Genomic DNA, 21332 nt, shown 5'->3' on the forward strand with positions numbered 1-21332 from the left:
TCCAGGTTGGGTGGCTTCTGGCCAGCAGGCTGGGTGATGATGAATATTAGTGTCCCACTGCTTTGGACTGCACAGTGGTCACCCTGGCATTGTTGTGAAGTGTGGTTAAGCAGCATTTGAGATTGGTTCTGTGTGATTTATCAGTGATGCCCAAGATTCCTGTGACAGCTCAAAGGACGATCGTCTGCCAGAGGATGATCTTGCCACAGATTTTTGTTTCTTGCCAGAAATGTAGCCCACACTTTGGGCGAACCATGTCCATAATTGAAGCTGTTACAGTTTTTGGTACCTGAAATTTCTGTTGCTTGGAGGGGTGTTTCATGTTTTATGTGTAAAAGATTTTAACTCTCTGTTCCTTTTTGTTTTTTAGGGGTCTGGGAGGAGAGCTTATGAGACAAGCAGGTATGTCTGGGGCCAGAAGCTGCTGTCCTTCATTCTAGTTTGGGGGAAGAGTATTCTGAGGTCAGGCCAGGCCCCCCAATACCAAGTGGTAGCAGTTCTTTTCTGTTGGAGATCCTGCTAGTGCCCTGGCTTGCTCTTGTCCCTGAAGGATGTGATTGTGCTCTCTGTGCATGCTCTGCTGTGTCCAGTTACTCCATTTCCCAGCTCTGGGGCTCTGATTTGTTTTGCATGCCACAGGCCTGGTAGCTGTGGTGGATCTGGGGGTATGTCAGCTGCAGATTTCCTCTTTATACTAAGCTCTGCGGAGTAAGAGATGGTATAAGCAGAAGTTTCTGTCCTGCCTGATCTTGCAGTCGTTCAATCCCAAAGAAACACACAGAGACTTATATTGATATATAAACCGTTTGACCTATTAGTTCAGGCTTATTATTAACTTAAATTAGCTCATAATTCTTATCTAAGTTTAGCCCTGTGGCTTGGTACCTTTTATCAGTAAGTCCTTCTCATCTTGCTTCCTCTGCATCTGAGTGTCAGCGGCAGACTGAGCCTCTCCTCTCCCAGAATTCTCCTAGTCTGATCGCCCTGCCCATAGTTCCTGCCTGACTACTGGCCAATCAGTGTTTTATTAAACCAATACAAGTGACAGATCTTTACAGTGTACAAAAACATACCATCGCAGAACGGTTAATCAGATCCTGTGTGAGTGTCCACAGGGATCTCACAGGATAATCAGGTGAATATTCCCAGTTAGCTGAATGTAATAGAAAACCCAGATTCTTCCTGGCTTGTCTGGGGGTATCTCCAGATACCTGGTCAAAACTGGCCACATTGGCAGCTGTAACGGCATAAATGAATGCAGACAGATCATAAAAATATATACAGCTTTAATGGGGAAATAGACTTACAGGACCACAGGTTCCCGCAGAGAACAGGAAAGCAGAAAAGGGGCTGCTGGGATCATGCCCCGGCATATTTATCAGTAAACATTAGCCCGAGGTGAACACGCCCCCTAATGGGTGGGGCTTATCCCTACAGGCAGCTGATATCCTAGTCTGGTGGGGGGGGGGGCAGGGCGTGGGGGGGGGGGGGAGTAGGTTTTGGTGTGCTAGTGTGGCCCTAGTTGAAACTGGTCAGAACTGTCTGTGTCACCCTTGAACTGCTCTGCAAGTCTGGGCAGCAGTCCCAAGTGGGCTCTGACTATACTCGGGGAGATGTCTTCTGGACTGACCCTCACAGCCTGCTGTACTCATCTGGAGACTGGATCTTAGGGTCTACAGGCAGGTCTACCGTGAGTCCTGGCAGTATCTGTGTGGTGGACAAGGGTGGTCTTAGAGTCCCCTCACTGGGATAGCGGGGTGGCGCAGTCACAAGCTAAAGAGCTTAAGGCTCCTAGGATCAGTTTGAAAGGCAGTGCCTTCTGCAATGCTGTCAGGTTTGATACCTTGCCACAAAGAGCTGGCTGGCACTTGACATCTCAGAGCAGAACAGAGGTTGCAGTACCTATGTAGATACTATGTAGATACACGGGGATCCCAACAAGCTGCTCAGTGTATGTCCCAGGCTGCCTGTACAGAGTTGGGCCCCCGTGGTCCTTACACAGGTACCACCCAGGAAGGTAGGAACTGTATGCTGGATGTGACATCTCATGGAACTCCCTTGTAAAGAAGTTTCCTAAGGCATAGAATACACAGTATAAAGCAGAGAGGACTGAGGCCAACAGTAGCTGGGGAGAGAACTCATTTGTGCATTGAGTGGCTATATTGAGGACCCAAAGTATGTGGGTCTTGTGGATAGATACTAGGCACACATATCCTGGCCCTCGTAGATTTCAGAAGCCATGAATTAATAGAATCAGGAGATTAGAACTCACACTAGGAGGTGGTCGAAGGAAAGCTGAATGGGAGTGAGACTTTAAGAGCCTTTCTGCAGCTGTCCCTGAGGTTCTTAGGTGAGGTTGATAGGGCTTGTGTGTTACCAGGGACTCCTGGGAGATTCCCCTGCACCAGGCTTCCACCTGACCCCCAAATGCTCCCCCAGCAGTCCCTCTAAGAACTCTCCCCCGCTGTGCCCCCCACCTGATCACTCATGTTTGCATCCCCACCTGCCCCCCGTCCACTCGTGAAATCTCTTCTATTTCCCTTCCTAGGAAGATCTGGGTGTCCCCCGTGAACCCTCTTTATTACCTCTTCTCTCTGGGTCTATGGGTTATAGTACAGTTACCTTTTATTTTACAGCTAATATCCACTTATGAGTGTACATACCATGTTTGTCTTTCTCAGTCTGGGATATCTCACTCAGGACGAATTTATTTTTTCTAGTTTCATCCATTTGCCTTTAGTTTCCTGGTGCCCCTGTTTTTAACGACCGAGTAATGCTCCATTGTGTAAATGTACCACATTTTCTTTATCCGTTCCTCGGTTGAGGGTCATCTAGGTTGTCTTCAAGTTCTGGCTATTACAAATAAAGCTGCTATGAACATAGCTGAGCAAGTGTCCTTGTGCTAGGACTGAGCATCTTTTGGGATATGCCCAAGAGCGGCATAGCTGGGTCTTGTTGATGCAGTATCTTAAGTTGTCTGTGTAAGTCACATGCCAGCCTGTTGTGTTCCTACCCATGGGTACAGTCATTATTTCCTGATGTCACAAGTCAACACAGAAGTGCTAATCCACGATTGGCCTTCACCAGAACTTTAGGTTCAGAGTCCATCTAGGACCCATCTCTGAGGGTAGTCAGCGCAATTCAAAAACTGCAGCCTGGGGATGCCCTGAGTGCTTCCGTAATGAACCTGTACCTCATGCCTTACACCCCCAGATGTCAGCCTGTCCTATACCTGTGTAGGTGCTCATCTAAGCCCTCTAACTGCGCAGCCATTTGAGACTTCGCATTTTTGTTTGTTGTGTTGTGGTTGTTGTCCTTTTGTGAGACAAGGCTACCTCAGGGCCTGGGTCAGCTGCTGTTTTCATTGCTAGAGTAAATAACATACCAGAAAAAAAGCAGCATAAGGAGGAAGGTTTATTTTAGGTTGAGGGAGCAGACCGTCATGACAGGGAAAATGAGGCAGAGCAGCTCCCGTTGCAGCTGTAGGAGTGTGAGCAGCTGGTTGCACGGCATAGCAGCTAGGAATAGAGATGGAGGCTGATGCTCCGCTTTGTTTGGTAATGGAGAGAAACCACGGAAGCGTGCTGCTCTCATGTTCTCCTCCGGGAAGCATCTCTAGGAACTTCACAGACACATCCAAGAAATTATTGAGTCCTATCAAGTGACTGTCTAGATTTTCCCAGGACCCAAGTTAGGCTTAGATGCTCTACCACCAAACTTGAAAAAGTGCTCTTTATTTTGGATCTCTGGGTTCACCCAGGTTCGTTCATCTTCCTTCCTTCCTTTCCTTCCTTCCTTTCCTTCCTTCCCTCCCTCCCTCCCTCCTTCCCTCCCTCCTTCCCTCCTTCCCTCCTTCTTCCTCCCCCTCCTCTTCCTTCTTTCTTCCTCCTCTTCCTCCTCCTCCTCCTCTTCTTCTTCCTCTTCCTCTTTTTTGGTTTTTTAAGACAGGATTTCTCTGTGTAATAGTTCTGGCTCTCCTCAAACTAACTTTGTAGACCAGGTTGGCCTCGAACTCACAGAGATCCACTTGCTTCTCTCTCCCTGAATGCTAGAATTAAAGGCACCATGCTGGCTCCCGCAGGTCTTTTTAAGAGGGGTCCTCAAGCTAGGTCTGGATCATCTTCTTCCTGATGTCCATCTGGGGAGATAGCCTGCATTTGCTTATGGCCTGGCCAGCATGCAAGGTGGGTGGGAGAGTTAGGTGTTGGTTATACACTTTTGGAAAATAATGTTTTTTTTTCTTTTTCCATAGTGTGCATTTTAATAAAGAACTTGTCACTTTCCAGAATGCCCTTTAAAGGCGACACCGTTATCGGTAGGTGCTTTCCTCAGTGACACAGATAACATTTTCTTAATACTGTTATTCAAGTTATAGAATAAGAAATGAACTCGTTGGGGTGGGGTGAAATTGAAAGGGCCACAGTATTGGTACATCTTGTCTTGGAATTGCTGCTGCCTCCTGCCACCCTCTTCTAGAAAGGACAGGGAAGTGGGAAGTTCTTCTGGAATCCTCTACTGGGGCTCTTAGCTGTGGCTCTGCCTGCTACCATTGTATCCAGGCCTGGAAATTTGTGGTCATTCCTTTCCTAGTACTTATTTATTGCCCAGATGGTTCTTATTGCTAAAACAGAGGGCAGTCTCCCTCAAGTCTGCTCTAGCCTCGTCTAAAGTTACTAATTTTATTTAGCTGAATAGAGAGTAAGCATATCTCCAATTTATTAGGTATAGTTGAGTTGAAGTTAGGTTTAAGTTGTACAGGACCAGGAAAGATTGTCCAATGGAGAGAGATAAGATAAGATCACTTGGGCTGGAGAGATGGCTCAGTGGTTCAGAGCACTGACTGTTCTTCCAGAGGTCCTGAGTTCAATCCCAGCAACCACATGATGGCTCACAACCATCTGTAATGAGATCTGGTGCCCTCTTCTGGCCTACAGGCACACATGCAGACAGAACACAGTATTCATAATAAATGAATATATAAATAAATCTTTAAAAATGTCTTAAAGCTTGCAGCTGTTACAAAAGAGGAATTCTCTATCATGATGTGCAAGTCTTTGGTTTACAGGGAATGGCATTTTCTACACAGTGGTGGCAGCAGCAGGGTGTGGGGGAGCTAACTGTTAGCCTGAGGTGGGCTTCCTTCTGGAACTGGGGCCCTTGGACTTTTACGCGGTCTGGGAGTGTTCACTCTGGAGTTTTCTCCAGGATGCATGTCTGTTGTTTTGAATGTCGGCTGAGTACTCTGAGTCAGGTTAGTCATTGTCTTTGATTTTTCGGCAGATGGTTGGCAGTGGCTGATAAATGACACTCTTAGAAGTCTTCACCTTGTTTCCAGCCATTCCCGACAGCAGATCAAGGTATGCCACGCGGGATTTCTCTCCCCTGTGCAGAGTGACAGTAGCGCTGTCCATAGAGCCTGTTTCGGTGGTCTTTTCATGCAGTAACCTCACAGTCTGCAACACCATCATCGGGTCTGCATGGTTCACACAGGTAGCCTAGAGTGACCATGGCAACCAGGAATTTTACTCTTCCTCACTATACTTTTTATCTCTACCAGTCTTCTTCTCTATTTTGATACTGATAGTGTGCCTAGTCACACCTGAGTTCTGGTAGCCGTAGGTCAGGTTGGGAAAGTATTCACGTGAAGACAAGATTGAGCAACTAGATGCTCGCTTATGTTCATCTTTTGGGATCAGAGCTGTGACATACAGCCCATTTCTTAGGCCGTGAGCTGTAATGGTTGATGTTTTGGAAAGGCTCTGACGTGCCAGACAAGGTGCGGAAGCTTGAGCCCCTGCCTGTCCTGCACTTCCTTCTGTTTTGTTTCTGTGGAATTCTTCCTGTTTAAATACAGTCTGCCTGGTTAAATTTGGAGGCCTCATGGTTGATATCTCAGAATTTTCTTTGAAAACTGTCCACAATCGAGTCCCACTGACCATGATCGTATTTTTTGTTGCTTAATTAGTGTGTGTCGCATCTCTGTGATGTTCTGAGGGAACTCCATGCTGATCTTCTCCCTGCCCCTCCTCAGTTGGGGAGGGGTGGAATGGAAGGTTTGATTTGAGGTGGAGTCATCTATTGCAGAGGGGAGGTGGAGAGCTAGGGAGATGCCACATCGCCACCTTCTGATTCGTGTGACCCTGCATCATCCCGCCCCCATCAGGGTTACTGGGGCTAAGATTGGTTCCTCACCCTGTCTGTTCTGCATACACTTCTGAGTGGGATGCCAGTGGACCCTCCTGTCCCCTAAACCAGGTTCTACCAGTGCTGCCTTGAGCCCTTGTCCTCATAAACAGACACTCAATCCCCACATTGCAGCTGCTCGGAAGAGAAGCATGTTTTGTCTTATATTAACTGTGCCATATAGGAATACATAAGAATTGTACTGTTTGGAAGAAATAGAGTTCTCATGGTAGGCTTACTAGTGCATAGAATTTAAGGTGATTGATACATCTGACAGGTATAGTAGACACACTGGAAAGTCAGAAGATTTATTAGAGAAACAGAGTGTGGCAATGATGTACTAATTTGTTTTTAAACATAATTACTGTGGCCCGTGCATCTTCTTAGACCCTTTTATCACTCATGTCTTCTGTTTTAGGAGGCAGCTGTCTCGGCCCTGGCTGCCCTCTGCAATGAATACTACATGAAGGAGACTGGGGAGGCAGACATTACCATTGAGAGTAAGTGAGCTGTATGCTGGGCCTATAGCAGGGATCACAGTGTAGACATATAGTTAAAATTCCTTATGAAAGCCAGGTTTAGTAGTAATACATTTCCCTAATGCCAGATGAGCTATCATAGTTCTTAATCCATGGGGAGGAGAGCACCGTGAGTTCAAGACCAGCCTGGTTTAAAGAGAGAGACTTTGTCTCAAACAAAAACAAAACACAGATATAAAGGAAAAATATCTTAGGAACTGAGTGGTAGAGATGCATACCTTTAATCCCAGCACTTGGGAAGCAGAGGCAGGCAGATTTCTGTGCGTTCTAGGCCAGCCATTCTACAGAGTGAGTTCCAGGATAGCCAGGACTATTTCACAGAGAAACCCTGTCTTTTATTTATTTATTTGTTTGTTTGTTTGTTTGTTTGTTTATTTTAAGAAACCCTGTCTTGAAAAACAACAGTAACAACAACAAAAATCTTAAGGAAACCTTAAAACCACCTTATACAAATTTTCTTATAGCTTATATATCACTTTGAAGGTATGTCTGCATCAGAGCATTGTCCTGGTTCACCTTACACATCTCACTTGTATTTCTGAGGGGCACCACTAGACACAGGCCACTTGTAAATATTTCTTTCTTTTTAGGAGAACTGATTCCACAGTACCTTGCTGAGCTCCAGAGCCCAGAGGAGATGACCCGCTGTGGCTTCTCCTCAGCCTTGGGTGCCCTCCCAGGTTTCCTTCTCAGGGGCCATCTGCAGCAGGTGAGGGTCCCAACAGCACCGAGGGGGGCACAGATGGGAAGGGCTGGCAAGTAATCTGCACACCTCTGCTTGGGAATTTAATGCTGGAATTCTCAGCATTAGCACACGTGGCCATGAAAGCAATGGCAGCTGACTGCTCTTGCAAGGCATACTTAGAGAGCTGTGCTCAGGTTTGTTGGGTAGGAGGCTCTGTCTGAAGAAACTGGCTTTCTGGATGAGAAAATGGTAGCCTCTGTGCAGAAGCTGGTACTGGCATGTGTCTTCTATTCTTGTAACCATCTCAATTTATTTCCCTAATAATAAAGCCATGTAGTTAAAATTTCTTATGAAATTTTATGTTCCTTATGTGCTTTGTGTCCCACCTTGTTGGTAGTCATGGTGGGAGGTAGGCTGGGTATGGGTGGAAGCTGCCAGCCTCGTGTCTCAGCCTGGTGTCCTGTGGGCTTCTTTTCTGCCTGTGCCATAGAAGAATATGCCATGTACTATTATTTTCTCACACGGTTTCCTCTGCTTTGGTGCGGCCTGCTCTCTCCCCTTTCCTTCTCAGCATCTCCTCTATCACCTGTCCTTGTCTAAGACCTGGGCGTGCCTCCAGCCTGACTCTGGAGACTTTCCTTTTCCTACTCACCTAGTCCGTTAAGCTCATGCACTTTTCCCCTCTGAGTTGAAACACTAGGCTTGGTCCCACCAACACCTCCTCCCCCAGGTGCTCTTGCTCTGTCTGCCCCTGCTGCCTGCCACACAAGCTGGGATGCAGTAAGACACGCACTCCATGTTTGCTTCTGTGTATACTAGTTCTCCTTCCTCCTGTGGGATCAGGCAGTTCTGATGATGTGACGAGTAGGCCTTTTACCCTGTACAGAGCCGCGTTTAGCTGTTGTAATAACTGAACTCATCCTGGGGTTTATCCACTTGAAATGTAGATAAACAATAAAAGATTTTAGAACTGAACTATCAGTTCACGAAGTAATAGCTCTGGGCCTACACGGTGGCTCAGTGAATAAAATCACTTTCCGGCAAGCCTGGTGAGAACCAGCTCCACCAAGTTGCTCTCTAACTTCCACATACAGGCTGTAGCATGTATGGTTGTGTATACACACATGTATGCGTGTTCTCTGGTCCAGAGGAGTGGGTAGGAGAAAACATAAAACTATAATTGCTCATTTGTTGTTGAGATCTAGAATGTCAGCTATCCCCTGTCCAAGATGGGAACAATAGAGAGGAATCTCCTGTAGGGATGAGGCCAGATTCATAGCAGTTGCTGGAGTTTGGGTGCAGCAGATGGGAGGCTGTGGGATGATCTCTTTTCAAACGTTCTTCCAGAAACTGAATCGGCCTTGTCTTGTGTGGGAGGTGGCTCCTGTGAACTTCCTGGCAAGCCCCACCCATGGCTGCTGTGTCTGTGGCTCCAGAGCCACTTCTCTGAAGTGTGTTGACAGCCACATCTGGTGGTACACACAGCACTTAGAGTAGTGAGACAGGAGGGTTCACAAGCTCATGGAGACTGTCTAAAAAACATGTTTACTTTGTAGCTGATACTTATTTACTGATTTGGGGGACTTTTTTGCCCTCAGATTCTCACAGGTCTAAGAACAGTCACCCGTACTTCTCCCAAGGATGTGAGCTTTGCTGAGGCCAGGAGAGACGGTTTGAAGGCAATCTCAAGGTGAGCCCTGGCCCTAGCAGAGAGCAGAAATGTGTAGAGCTGCTTTGTTATTGCTTTCTAATTCTCCCCCTCTAGAGCATTGTCAGGGAACATTTGTATCTTCATTTGAAAACCACCTCAGACACTGAGGAACAGTGGTTTGAGGCGAGCCATGGCAACATTGAAGCCTTAAACCACGCACACACAAACCAAAGCGTTGTGCTGGCTTTGGGAATAGCCAAGGGTTAGAGTGCTTGTTTAGCATGTACAAGGCTGTGGGTTCTTATAACCAATGCTGCTAAATAAACAAACAAAATGGATGAAGAGTTGGGGATTGTACCTCAGCTTGAGGCTGACAAAGGGAGCAATGCCTGAACTCTGTCTTAGTGGCTTCTGTCTGTAGATGCAGTGTGAGGGACTTGTCTGCCTTCTCTGGCTCCCTGTGGTTCTGCAAGCCCATTCAGTCCTGACTTCTCAAAGCAGCATTAACCTTTTTATTGGGGTGGAAGAGAAAAAGAGCCAGCTACCTTGTAGATTGTGGGACAGTGAAGGTGACTTCACAGCGAGCACCATTCCGCATCTGCCGTGGGAAGGGTGCCCTGGGCCCTGAAGTCTGCCTGGGGCTCCTGTGCCATGCCAAGGTTCCCTGCAGCAAGACACCCCAGGCCATCATAATGTGAAGGATGAGCTCACAGACATGCATATCTTAATTTCAGAATTTGCCAGACGGTTGGCGTGAAAGCAGAGGGCCCTCCAGATGAAGTCATGTGCAGAGAGAACATTTCTGAGGTTTACACTGCGTTGCTGGACTGCATGAACGATTATACCACAGACAGCAGAGGGGATGTGGGAGCCTGGTAAGGACAGTGTTTGTACTGTGACTTCTCTGCTATCTCTGAGATGGGGGGAGGGCACGGCATCCTGAGGTACCCAGGATTGAAACAACAGGCATTAAGTCATGCTAGAAATGCTCACAGCAACGGTCTGCACTGGTGTCTCAGGCGAGCAACAGTGAGCTTGTGCTTTCCTCTTCTGCTGCTCGCGCATCCATAGTCTCATCAGAGCCTGGAGAACGGAGGCTTCGAGGGACCCCCTGGCCGTTGCCCACATTGCCAAGGTCTCCCCTGGCACAGCTGAAGTGTGGCTTTTCAACTACAAGGCTGCTTCTCTGTAGTGTCTCTTAGCAAGATGTCCATGAGAAATGGCTCCTTTGGTCTGACCTCAAGGGTTACTCAGTGACAATGGCCATCTTGATTTGCCGGAGATTTCTCCCACTCTCCAAATTCCTTAGTACTTCATGTAGAGTTGAGGCTTTGCCCACCTCAGTCTGTGTTTGTTGTCAGAGATGGCTCATTTGTTCCCAGCTGCTTAGACCCAAAATAATCACTCAGAAACTATATTTGCAATATTGTTTGGCCAACAGTTTAAGCGTATTGCTAGCTAGCTCATATATCCTCAACTAACCCATCTCCATTAATCTATGCATCACCACGAAGTTGTGACCTACCAGCAAAGTTTTGGCGGGCTCCAGCGGAGGCATCTGTCTCCTATGGTGGCTACATGGCTTCCCCCTGACTCTGCCTACTCTCTCTATATATCTCCTCCAGCCTGGCTATATTCTGTTAAGCCATTGGCCAAAAGAAGCTTCTTTATTAACCAATAAAAGCAACACCTATACCGAAGGACTTCTTCCCACACCACGTTACCATGTCTGTTGTCTTTGTTCAGCTCAGCTTTAGGCAGTAATGTTGGTTACACTTTATTGGTTTGTCTTCCTCTGGTTCTCAGTCTCTCTGCCTCCTCTTCCACACTGATCCCTGCAGCTTAGCTGCTTATATTGCGGATGTGTGAGTTGGGGCTGGGGCTCCACAGCTCTGCCTTTTGATTGGTTGTGGCTTTCTCTGAAGGTCTCTGACCATTGCAAAGAGAAGTTTCCCTGATGAGGGTGGGGACTACACTTTTCTGTGGGTACAGGGACAAATGCTTAGAGTGCAGTTAGGGATTCTGCTGGGCTAGTATCGTGGTGGCGGTTGTGGGTTCTCCTCCAAGAGCCATAACTTCACAAGTCCTGGAGGGTTGGCTGGGTTTCTAGTATAAGGTGTGATTTCCCTCTTACCGAACAGGTCTTAGGTCAACTTAGAGAACCGTTAGTTTCCCACACAGAAGGAGGAGGGTAAAATAACAATAAGGAGTCTGAAGAAGTCATATGGAATTATACAAAAACACTTATAGTACATGTAAGCTGGTGTATAAACACATGTGTATTTTAAATAAAGTTTTCCCATCCGGGCTGACAATGCTCCCTCTTAGTCAAAGACCTCTAATAAAAACCCTAACAACTCATGAGAAGCCCTCTTTTGGGTTGGTCAGGATTGTCCAAGAGAGTCCTAAAACATTGCAGGCTGTTACTAGTGCCCTTGGTTGTCTCCCAGAGGTAGAAGGTAAGCCCCTATTGCTAAAGACATCATGCGTTTCAGACACGGGGCTCAGAGGCCTCCTCCCCGAGGACCAGCTTCTGTGGTGCCGGGAGGCTCGACACAAACTTCTGTAGGAGGGAACCCTATGGGCACATAGTGACACATACACCTTGACACTTTGTTTTTAACTTTCTAATTGATCAGTGTTGAGAACTTTCTCAGAGATTCTAATTGTTTTTGAAATTCTTTTTCATTTACTTTTCTCTATTTTCATATTTTTCAGATACAGTTATTGTAAAGACTGTACACTTGGTCAGTCTCTTTTTGTTGCTCCTGTTATTTTGGCATTTGTTAGGTTTTATTCACTTGAAATTCTTAACTGGATTTTCTATGTTGTGGTTAAATTGCAGAGCTATATAGTTTTCTTTTAGCAGGTAGTGATAATGGCCAGCCAAATACACTGACATCCACTATGTTTTCAGGTCACAGAGTGGAAGGAAGGGCTTCACAGAGAGAGGTGGCTAAGTCTGGACAGACCTGGCGGTATGGACTGGGCTCCGTGACAATGGTTTCATGCAATTGCCCTTGCTCCCAGGAACTTATCTGGGGTGTGATTTTTTTTTTTCCTTGCCCCGGGGCTCTGCCAATGGTCCTCTGAGGGCTCAGGACTCAGTTCTTTCTCCTGTTCATGTGCTTGGCAAGCATAGCTTGTCCTTTTGCTGGTTTCTGCTGTATTGTTTGGAGCCTCACCCTGTGTATCACAGATTCAGAGATGGCAGACACCATGAAAGGTCTGTGTGTGCTTTCTAACAGTGTGCCTAGACCTAGGCACTTCCCCGACCTCCCTGTGTCCCCTGGCATACTTTACAGACATGCCCCTGTGTCCCATGGTACTTTCTGCAGGTCTCCCCCATCCCTGGCACTCTTTGCTCATGTACCCCATTTCATCCCAGCATGCCCTGCAGATCTCCTTCCCTATGTCCCGTGGCATCCATTGTCGATGTGCACCCGTGTCCCTGTAGCTCACTGCATCCCCAGGATAACTTTGTGTCCAGTGACCCTCACCTGACTTTGAGGAGTCCCCTGGAACCTTGGCCTGCACTGCTGTCTGTGAGCTCTCCTCAGAAGGGCCCGTGGGCCTCAGAGGGAACCTGGTACAAGCCCCATAGAGGGTTTGATTGAGGCAGAGATGACCCTAAACCTGAGGGTTTATATCTTCCTTTACTGACTCACTGAATGCACCTGTATCCCAGTTTAAATGGTCACTTTTGCTCTGGAATTAGATCGGTTTTTTTTCTTCGATATGAATTAATGACAGACAGCTTTGTTTAGCAAGAAAGAAAGTCTAGAATGGATATGAATGTTGGTTGCTCTCTGTTTGGTGAGAACAAGAAGCGCCAGCCTTGTGCAGAGAGACTACAGGGGCCAGCTTCACATGAGAGGAGGCTCTGGGAGTAGCTGCTTCGATAGTGTGTGCACATGCCTTAGGCCCTGCTGAGACTTGTCCAGCCTGTCTTCAGATGCTAAGAATGAGCCCTCTTGCTTGACAATATGAGAGAGAGCACGTCCTTCGTTCTCCAGTCAAGGGATTTAAGTAAAGACTGCCAGCTGCCGGCATTGGGTTCCTCTGATGGTTTACACTGAAGTGGGATTTCTGTAATCTCTGAAACTTTCCCTGTGTTTGGGCCTTCTGGAACCAAGCTTGTGTGTGGTCACTGGGTGTCTCAAGACTTTTTCCCCCTCATGGGCTCCTTGTAGACTCTGTTCTCACAGGACCCAATGGATGTGTTTGATGGGACCAGGGCTTGAATCCCTGTCCTGGATTGACCTTCCTATATCTCCTTATTCACAGGGTCCGGGAAGCTGCCATGACGAGCCTCATGGACTTGATACTTCTGCTGGCTCGGACAGAGCCGCAGCTGATTGAGTCCCACATGTGAGTATCTGAGAACAGCAGGGGCTGCCCTGTGTCTCCATCCCTTCTCAGAGTAGCTTCTTTGACCTCTGTCTGACCCTCCACAGTTTGTGGGCCATGGCCAGGGGCCTCCTGTTCCATGTCCCCAGGACAGGATGCCCGCTCTCCCACCCCTGTACCAGGACCTCCTTTGATCTGGCCTGTTTGGCAGCCAGTTTCAGAGGGTGAGACCGTGGTGGTCTCTGAACACAGGGTTCTGTAGCTGAGGTTCCTGCCAGGAGGGGCCACCATTATTTGATCCAGCCCCGGTGATTCTCAACCTCCTCTGCCACACTGCTGAGGCCCGGAGTTTTACTGTTCCTTTCCAGCCTGGCTTCTCACCTTTCTTCTGTCACTGACCTGCAATACCGTTGGTTTTCACACCTCCATCCCAAGAGTTCATCAGCATCCACATGTGCCTGTTATGTGGCTCCTGAGATGTTGGGGTGCAGGGTGCAGTCATAGCATCCTGTGTTGGTTAGGTTTTTTGTTTGTTGTTGTTGACTTGGCACAAGCTAGAATTATTTGGAAAGGGACTCAATTGAGAAAATACATCCGTAAGATTGGCCTATAGGCATTTTCTTTATTGATGATTTATATGGTAGGTCCCAGGTCAGTGTAGGCAGTACCACTCCTAGGACAGTAGGCCTGAGTTGTTTGTGTTTTTGTTTGTCGAGACATGATTTCTCTGTAGCTTTGTAACCTTGTCCTGGAACTAGCTCTTGTAGACCAGGCTGGCCTCGAACTCACAGAGATCCACCTGCCTCTGCCTCCCAAGTGCTGGGATTAAAGGTGTGCGCCACCACCTTCCGGCTTTTTGTTGTTGTTTTCTGTTTTGTTGTTGTTGTTGTTGACCTGAGTTGAGCAAGGCATACAAGCCAGTAAGCAGCATTCCTCCATGACTTCTGCCTTTGTTCTGCCTCCAGCCTTGAGTTCTTGTCCTGACTTCCTGTAGTGATGGAGTATAACCTGAGAATCACAAGTGGAAATAAACCCTTTTCTACCCAGATTGCTTTTGGTCATGGTGTCTTATCACAGCAATAAAAACCCTAACTAAGACACGTGTCCTGTTTGCAGCTGTGAGCGCGTCATGTGTTGCGTTGCCCAGCAGGCAAGCGAGAAGATTGATCGGTTCCGTGCCCATGCCGCCCAGGTGTTCCTGACTCTATTGCACTTCGACAGCCCTCCCATTCCCCATGTTCCCCACCGCAGAGAACTGGAAAGCCTGTTCCCCAGGTACTGTCAGGTACGGATCCCCTTTGCAGCCCAGCCCCTCCAAGCGTGGCCTTGAGGAAATCACTTTCTTTCAGGTCTGACGTGGCCTCTGTGAACTGGAATGCACCTTCCCAGGCCTTCCCTCTCATCACCCAGCTCTTGGAACTGCCCACCTACAGATACCATGTCCTGCTGGGGCTGGCCGTGTCTGTTGGTGGTTTGACGGCGTCTACGGTAAGGAGGCATCTGGCTGTGCAGGACAAGGGGATCCAGGGGACTCCTTCCAGAGGGTTCTGTCCTTAGATGTGTGCACTGCACATGCTCAGTCATAACAGCCGAGTACCTAGAAGGCCCTCATGTCTTTATAGTTTGCAGTTGTTTCTGTTCGGTCCTAGGCATTTACTGTCATTGACGTAGCCTTGGGGAACCAAGGGAAAAGCTAGCCACGCTGTGCCTCAGTACTACATTTCGGGTTTTAGGTCAGGTATTCTACACAGAGCCTCTTTGAGTACATGAAGAGGATTCAGAAGGATGCTCAGCTCCTGGAGAGCTTCAGTGGGACCCTCCTGAAGGTCTTTGAGGACAACCTCCTGAATGACAGGTGAGGGGTATCTTGAGGCTGGGAGGTCATGGTGCTTGTGCACCCATTCTATTTCCACAGAGTCCAGGTTTCCCTGGGACACATGGTCATAGTTACTAGGTGAAGGAGCAGGGCCCAGCACACTGTCAGGCCCTGCTGGCTCCCTTCAGTAACTTCAGTGAACCCCAGCGTTCATCTCTGGGCCTCACCGGTTCTTGGCACTCACCTCCTGCAATCCCTCTCCCTCAAGGCACTCTGGGCAGAAAAGTGAGCTTTTCTGTGTGCGTGTGGAGATGCCAGATAACATGTGAAGTGGGATGAGGTTCTAGTCTGTAGGAATATTCCCTGACTTTTCTTGTCTGTAATAACCTCATCGAGAATATAAGAAACCGGAAAGGCAACCCATAAAGTATGTGGGGTGGTTCTTGTGGGTGTGTGAAACCTTTCTTGTCCCTCCTGCCCCAGAGCTCTTCCAGCTGTCCACTCTGGCGACCTACTATCACCAAAGTCGAGGTGGCCTTTTGTGGCATTCCATTTAAATCACCCCGTCTGTCTGTCCGTCAGTCCGTCCGTCCTCTTGTTGAGCTGACTCACTTGTTTGGGCATTTCATGTTCCAGGCCTTGCAGACAGCTGCAGTGGTCATCACCCCGTCTGTCTGTCCGTCCGTCCGTCCTCTTGTTGAGCTGACTCACTTGTTTGGGCATTTCATGTTCCAGGCCTTGCAGGCAGCTACAGTGGACATGCAGAATTGGATCTCTGTGGATGCACACTCCCTTTTCTTGGGTACACACTGTATGATGGACTGCGGGGCCATGTCGATTGTTAACTTCTCTGAAGCTGCTGGTCCCGTCTGTTCCATGTCTCACCAGCATTAGTGTGGTCAGTCTCTCGGGTGGCTATTCTGTTAGACACTCAGTCACCCTCCTAGAGTCTGAGATGTGCATTCCCTGACACAGCTGTTTGGTTGGGTTTCCTCCTCCCTGGTTTTGATGCCTTCACTGGACCAGGCAAGTCCTTGTTAGGTCTGTGGTTTGAAGGAGCCACCTCTCACCTGCCTTGTGCTTCAATGAGCTTGTGTTGTTGCTGAGAAATCTTTGCCTAATCTGGAGGTCCTAGAGAACTCCTCTCTTCCAGAAGCTTCAGCTTTAGGTTCTATCTTTAGCCCTATGGTTTGTTTTGAGATAGTTTTGTGAGTGCTCTGTTTAATTTTGCAAATGACTGTCCAGTTGTCTAGCTGTCCAGCACAGTCTGCTGGACTGCTCACTGTTCTGGCTTTGTGCCTTGTCAAAACCATCAAGTGTACAGGTGATGCTGGACTTTACCTGACCATCTATACATCTTTACGTCAGGAACTCTGTTCTTACCTTTGCTTTAGGTAATCCCTGAAAGGAGCCACGTTGGCTTCTGCTTTATTCTTACTTCCCATAGTCACTCTGGCTTTCTTGTAAGAATTATATAATACTGGTGTGTCTGTCCTTAAGAATTTGGCAAGGCTGTCTTGACTCTAGACTCATCTAGGAAGAGCCATCATGGTGTTAAGGGTTTGTTTTTGTTTTGTTTTTAACTTGTCAGTGGCATTTGCCTGTCCCTCACATGGGTGGCTCATAGTTCTTGGGTGCTTGTGTGGGTCTCATGTTTGCTTATCTTGTCCTCTCAGGGTATCTGTATCACTGCTGAAAATGCTGGACCAGCTGCTGTCCAATGGGTGCTTTGACATCTTTACTGCTGAGGAGAAGTAAGTATCTGCTTGCTGAGTGCTCCCTATCTGTGAAACCTAATTGCTCAAATTTAAAAAAAAAAAAATGTATTTATTGTTTTGGTACCTTGCTGTATTGCTCAGGCTAGCTTCACTCTTACCCAGGTAGGAAGGTAGACTTGGGTAGGTGAGGTAGTCCGCTTACTAGGGCTGGCAGGCACAGAGGTCTGGAAGTTGATGGAACCTGAGGTGTGATAAGGACTAGATGGAAATAGCACAGTATGTGGGCTGTGTTTTGGGGCCCAGGAGTGTGCCTGTGCCCGTGCCCATCATAGCGGGACAGAGGCTATGGGACACAGGGCAAGAATGCTGCTTCCTGCTGTCTGTGGTTCCTCAGCCTCTTGTCCAGAGGAGCGGACAGTCCAGCTGCATGATGTCTCTAAGCCCTGGAACCACGTAGGTGCCAGGCTGCCTTCCTGAGTGGATGATACTTTTGTGCTCATTTTTGCCTTGTGGTCTTCATGGAATGAAAGCTAAGTTACTTAGAAACTGCCTGGAGCTTTGGATTTTCCTTTTAAGCTAACTGGTGGTGGATTCAAATCCACTGGGTCTTGACTGATCTCCTTTGCTCACTACTATTTGTTTTCTATTTTCTGCCCCCCTGAGCAGATCTGTGCTGTTTTTCCTGTATTTATTTCTGCCCCCCCCCCCCACCTTGGGCAGCATTCTTGTACCCTCACAGAGCAGCATTCAGGTGAACCCCAAGGCTAGGAGCCCCTTTGTATCACACACCCAGGGCTGCTGCAGGAGACCAGCTTGTTTTGCTGGAAGTCTCTGGTGTCTTCAGGTTTAACTGTCTGCAGGGAAGTTGGATGCCCAGGACGGCCTCTAACCTGACACCACAGGACTTCCCTCTTTTCAGGGCGCAGCACTGATTTTCTAAACCTGCTGTTGAATTGCACACAGCTTGACTGTGACACTCTTTTCCACATTGCTGGATTCATCTTGGGAAATGGTCTAAGGATTTAGTATATATTTTTCTTAAAAGTTTCAAAATAAGACAGTAGGAAAATATGATATAGGTGTTTTTATTTCTCTGTTTTTGTTAGTTTTTGTTTTATGGATTTTGAAGTTGCATTTTTGGCACACACAAATGTAGGGCTATCCTCAAGTGGAGTCTTTGTTTTTGGAATGCTTTTGCTTACATTGTACCTTGGCTTGTTTTGTTTTTTGCTTTGGATTGTAGTTTTTGTCTTCATTATTTTTATATATTTGTTTTCTGTATGTCAGTTGCTAACAGTATATGTAGTTTTATGAAATTTAATCAATCTGACCTTTTACCTGGGTTCATACATCTATTCCATTTAATCTTACTAGTTTTGTTTTTTTTATTAAAGTAGTTCCCTGTTCCACGTTTCTCCTCTGATTGGCAGACCCAGCCCCACTCAGACAGGCAGAGCCGTGATGTTCATTAGACACCAACCACGGGAAGGTCATGCCTGGTGGATTAGCTCAGGAGTCTTTCAGGAATGCTGGCGATGACCAAGTTCATTGTAGACCTGGATGGGACCATTGGGACCACAGAGTCTGTGGTGTGTGGGACCTTTAAGTCTTAGAAGAGCAAAAGAACTGTGCACGAGTCCTAGAGGAAGACCAGCTGAGAGAGAGCTAGTCAGGGAAGGACTGGGATCTGGATCAAAGTCCCAGGGTACAGCAGCGTTCTCTTCACACCAGGGTTGACCTGGGAATTAACTGTCATGGACTATCCTGGTGTGGTAGCCCAGTATCAAGGTCACTGGGGATGACTAGGACCCTGCTGGTAGGGTCTTCTCTGTTGGGTGGGTAACTTGGATATGGTCATACCACAGCTGTGCCGGGCCTGCCCGCCCAGGTGTTGAATACCATGGGTGAGGTGGGTGATGGCATGGGTTCTTACTGGTAATGAGATAAGATAGCTGTTCTCTGCTGTGTGTGTTGGGAATCAAAGAAAGTGGTTGATGCCACATGGCACAGCATCTGTTGAGCAAGCCGACCTTCAGGTTACTTGGTACCAACAGCACACTGGATGCCAGTACAGCGTGAGCCATACTGCTCTGTATTCCTGTGAAAGACCTACTTACAATACTGTTTTCCCCTTCAAGCCACCCCTTCTGTGTGAAGTTGCTCACACTTTGTAAGGAAGAAATCAGGAAGTCAAAAGACGTCCAGAAGCTTCGGGCGAGCATTGCAGTGTGAGTTTTAAGTGCTCCTGGGTAGAGACGGAGGGACTTGGTGGGAAATACAATTCTGATCACAAAGCTGTTTAAAAGATGGACTGTTGGAGTGTTCATTGAGGAAGGGAAAAGTCAGAGAACTGCTGTCATTCTGCAGGGTCAACCTGACAGGAAAGCTCCATCTCTCACCTTACTGTATAAGCCCAAGGAATGTGAACACACCTACGCCAGTTCAGGCATCTTGGCACATGGGCAAGTACACACTGGCACAGAACACTGGTCATGTGTAGGCAATCTGATAGATACACGTAGGCACATGCTAACACAAAGATCTCATTATGTATAGGCAAGTACATGGGAACACATTAGTATATAGTGCACACTTATGTATTCCACACGGGAGCACGCTAGCACACAACACACAGGTGTATATATAGGTGCACACACATTAGCACATGGATCAAGGTTTATGCTGTGTACTTGTTGGGTCTCACATATGTCTTGGGTCCTCGGGTAACATGAATATGGCAGCTCCATGTCCCCTGTGGGCTTTCTGCAGGCTCTGTGGGATGGTGCAGTTCAGTGGTGATGTGCGACAGAAGATCCTTCTGCAGCTCTTCATCCTCCTTGGCCACCCTTTCCCTGTGGTGAGTGTGTCCGCCCCACCTCAAGGCCATCTAAAGGTCTGTGCTCATGTATGGCCTTTAAAATGTGTGCTGGTGTAACTCTGAAGTAGGTTTTGAAGTAAACACAGGGTGAGGATGGTTTCCAGGCGTGGGCAGCCCTGGGTCATGGTAGTCAAGTGGCTGGTGTTTGTATGAAAGGAACGCGTGGGTGCTGGTACCGGGCAGGGTGAGCATAGGGAAGCATCAATGAGGGTGGGGTGTCAACAGCCCAGGGTTAGGATTCCCCTCCCACCCAAGAACTCTCTAAGTATCCCAAAAGGGACATTTCTCCCCTAAGAAGTCAGGGAATTTCTGCAATTGATAGTGGTTTTTTTGATGTAGAGTGGGATGACCCACAGCTCAGCCTCTTAGTCTTGTCTACCCTGTAATGTGCCTTTCTGACAACCTGAAGCTGTTTGTCACAGGACACTAGCAAGAGGACGGACTCCCAGGCAGGAGTCCCTTCTGCTGCATGTCTGTGATGGCGGAAGTGTCTGGGCTGTGGCCAGATTCATTTCCCGGTGGTGATGGGGTTTTCCTCTTGTTGACCTGCTGTTCTTGTCCCAGATCCGGAAGGCCACAGCAAGCCAGCTGTACGAGATGGTGCTCACCTATAGCGACTTGGTGGATGCAGGCGTGCTTGATGAGGTCATGTCTGTGCTCAGTGACACAGCCTGGTAAGTCGGGCCTGCCTGAGCTGCTGCCACTTTTCTCCTGTCCCCCTAGCTTCTGATGGAAAAGAGGGGAGACATTTCTAACCCTCAGCAGCTTCACTTAGGGCTGAGGACAATCCTGGGAACTTCAGGAAAATGTTTAATGTGTGACTGCTTTTCTCTTGTAAGCAAGGTAGGCAGAGTGGCTCAGAAACTGGTGTTTTTCAGTAACTCGAATTCAGGGCCATCAAGATGCCACCAAGTGGGTGTCAGTTAGCAACTTTTATTTTCCTATTGCAAGGGCCATGTAATCTTTCCTGTTTTAATGGCCTTAGAGACTTGTCTTCAAAGTCAAGAAGTGGAGAGGAGATGATGGTGGTGGGGTGTACAGCCTGTGGGTGTGATTCTCAGACGCTCCAGCCTAAGCCTGGAAGCAGTTACCTTATATGACCTGTGATCCAGGCACTTGTACACATTCATATATACATGTTTGCATACATGATCACATACATACTGCTGCTCAGTCATACATGTATGCACTACCAAGCACGTGACTTGTCCCCTGTAGCAGATATACTATTTGGGAGGCACAGCCAAGTAGCCCAAGTTACTGCTACTGCAGATACTGTCCACTCAGACTAATGGAGAGGGGTATTGCTGACCTCAAATGCTGGCAGGTCTGTTGGGGTGGTAGCAAGTGAGGGTTTGTGATGTATTCATACATGCTCCCCAGAACAGCGATCTCCATAGGAGCTCATGTTAGGATGTGGCCTTCCTGCCTAGGTGAAAGCTGTGGGGGCCTTGAAGGCCAGAATGCATTTCAAGGTCTTTGCTGTCAGTAGAAACTTAACACGGTGCCTTC

At 47.7% G+C, this 21332-nt stretch overlaps 1 protein-coding gene across 1 annotated transcript in view; it reads left to right on the forward strand.

Annotated features, from left to right (window-relative positions):
• Positions 1 to 21332, forward strand: part of Tbcd (tubulin folding cofactor D) — a 151190-nt gene that overhangs the window by 127294 nt on the left and 2564 nt on the right. The window contains exons 23-37 of the mRNA XM_057774425.1: positions 371 to 402; positions 4253 to 4315; positions 5281 to 5357; positions 6602 to 6683; positions 7313 to 7431; positions 9006 to 9097; positions 9793 to 9933; positions 13346 to 13429; positions 14525 to 14683; positions 14758 to 14896; positions 15142 to 15263; positions 16901 to 16978; positions 19081 to 19170; positions 19712 to 19799; positions 20385 to 20494. Of these exons, the coding sequence (XP_057630408.1) occupies positions 371 to 402; positions 4253 to 4315; positions 5281 to 5357; positions 6602 to 6683; positions 7313 to 7431; positions 9006 to 9097; positions 9793 to 9933; positions 13346 to 13429; positions 14525 to 14683; positions 14758 to 14896; positions 15142 to 15263; positions 16901 to 16978; positions 19081 to 19170; positions 19712 to 19799; positions 20385 to 20494 (1476 nt within the window). The remainder of the gene's footprint in view (positions 1 to 370; positions 403 to 4252; positions 4316 to 5280; positions 5358 to 6601; positions 6684 to 7312; positions 7432 to 9005; positions 9098 to 9792; positions 9934 to 13345; positions 13430 to 14524; positions 14684 to 14757; positions 14897 to 15141; positions 15264 to 16900; positions 16979 to 19080; positions 19171 to 19711; positions 19800 to 20384; positions 20495 to 21332) is intronic.

The sequence above is a fragment of the Chionomys nivalis genome, chromosome 7 (genome assembly GCF_950005125.1).
Source record: "Chionomys nivalis chromosome 7, mChiNiv1.1, whole genome shotgun sequence".
In the NCBI taxonomy this organism is placed as follows: Eukaryota; Metazoa; Chordata; class Mammalia; order Rodentia; family Cricetidae; genus Chionomys; species Chionomys nivalis.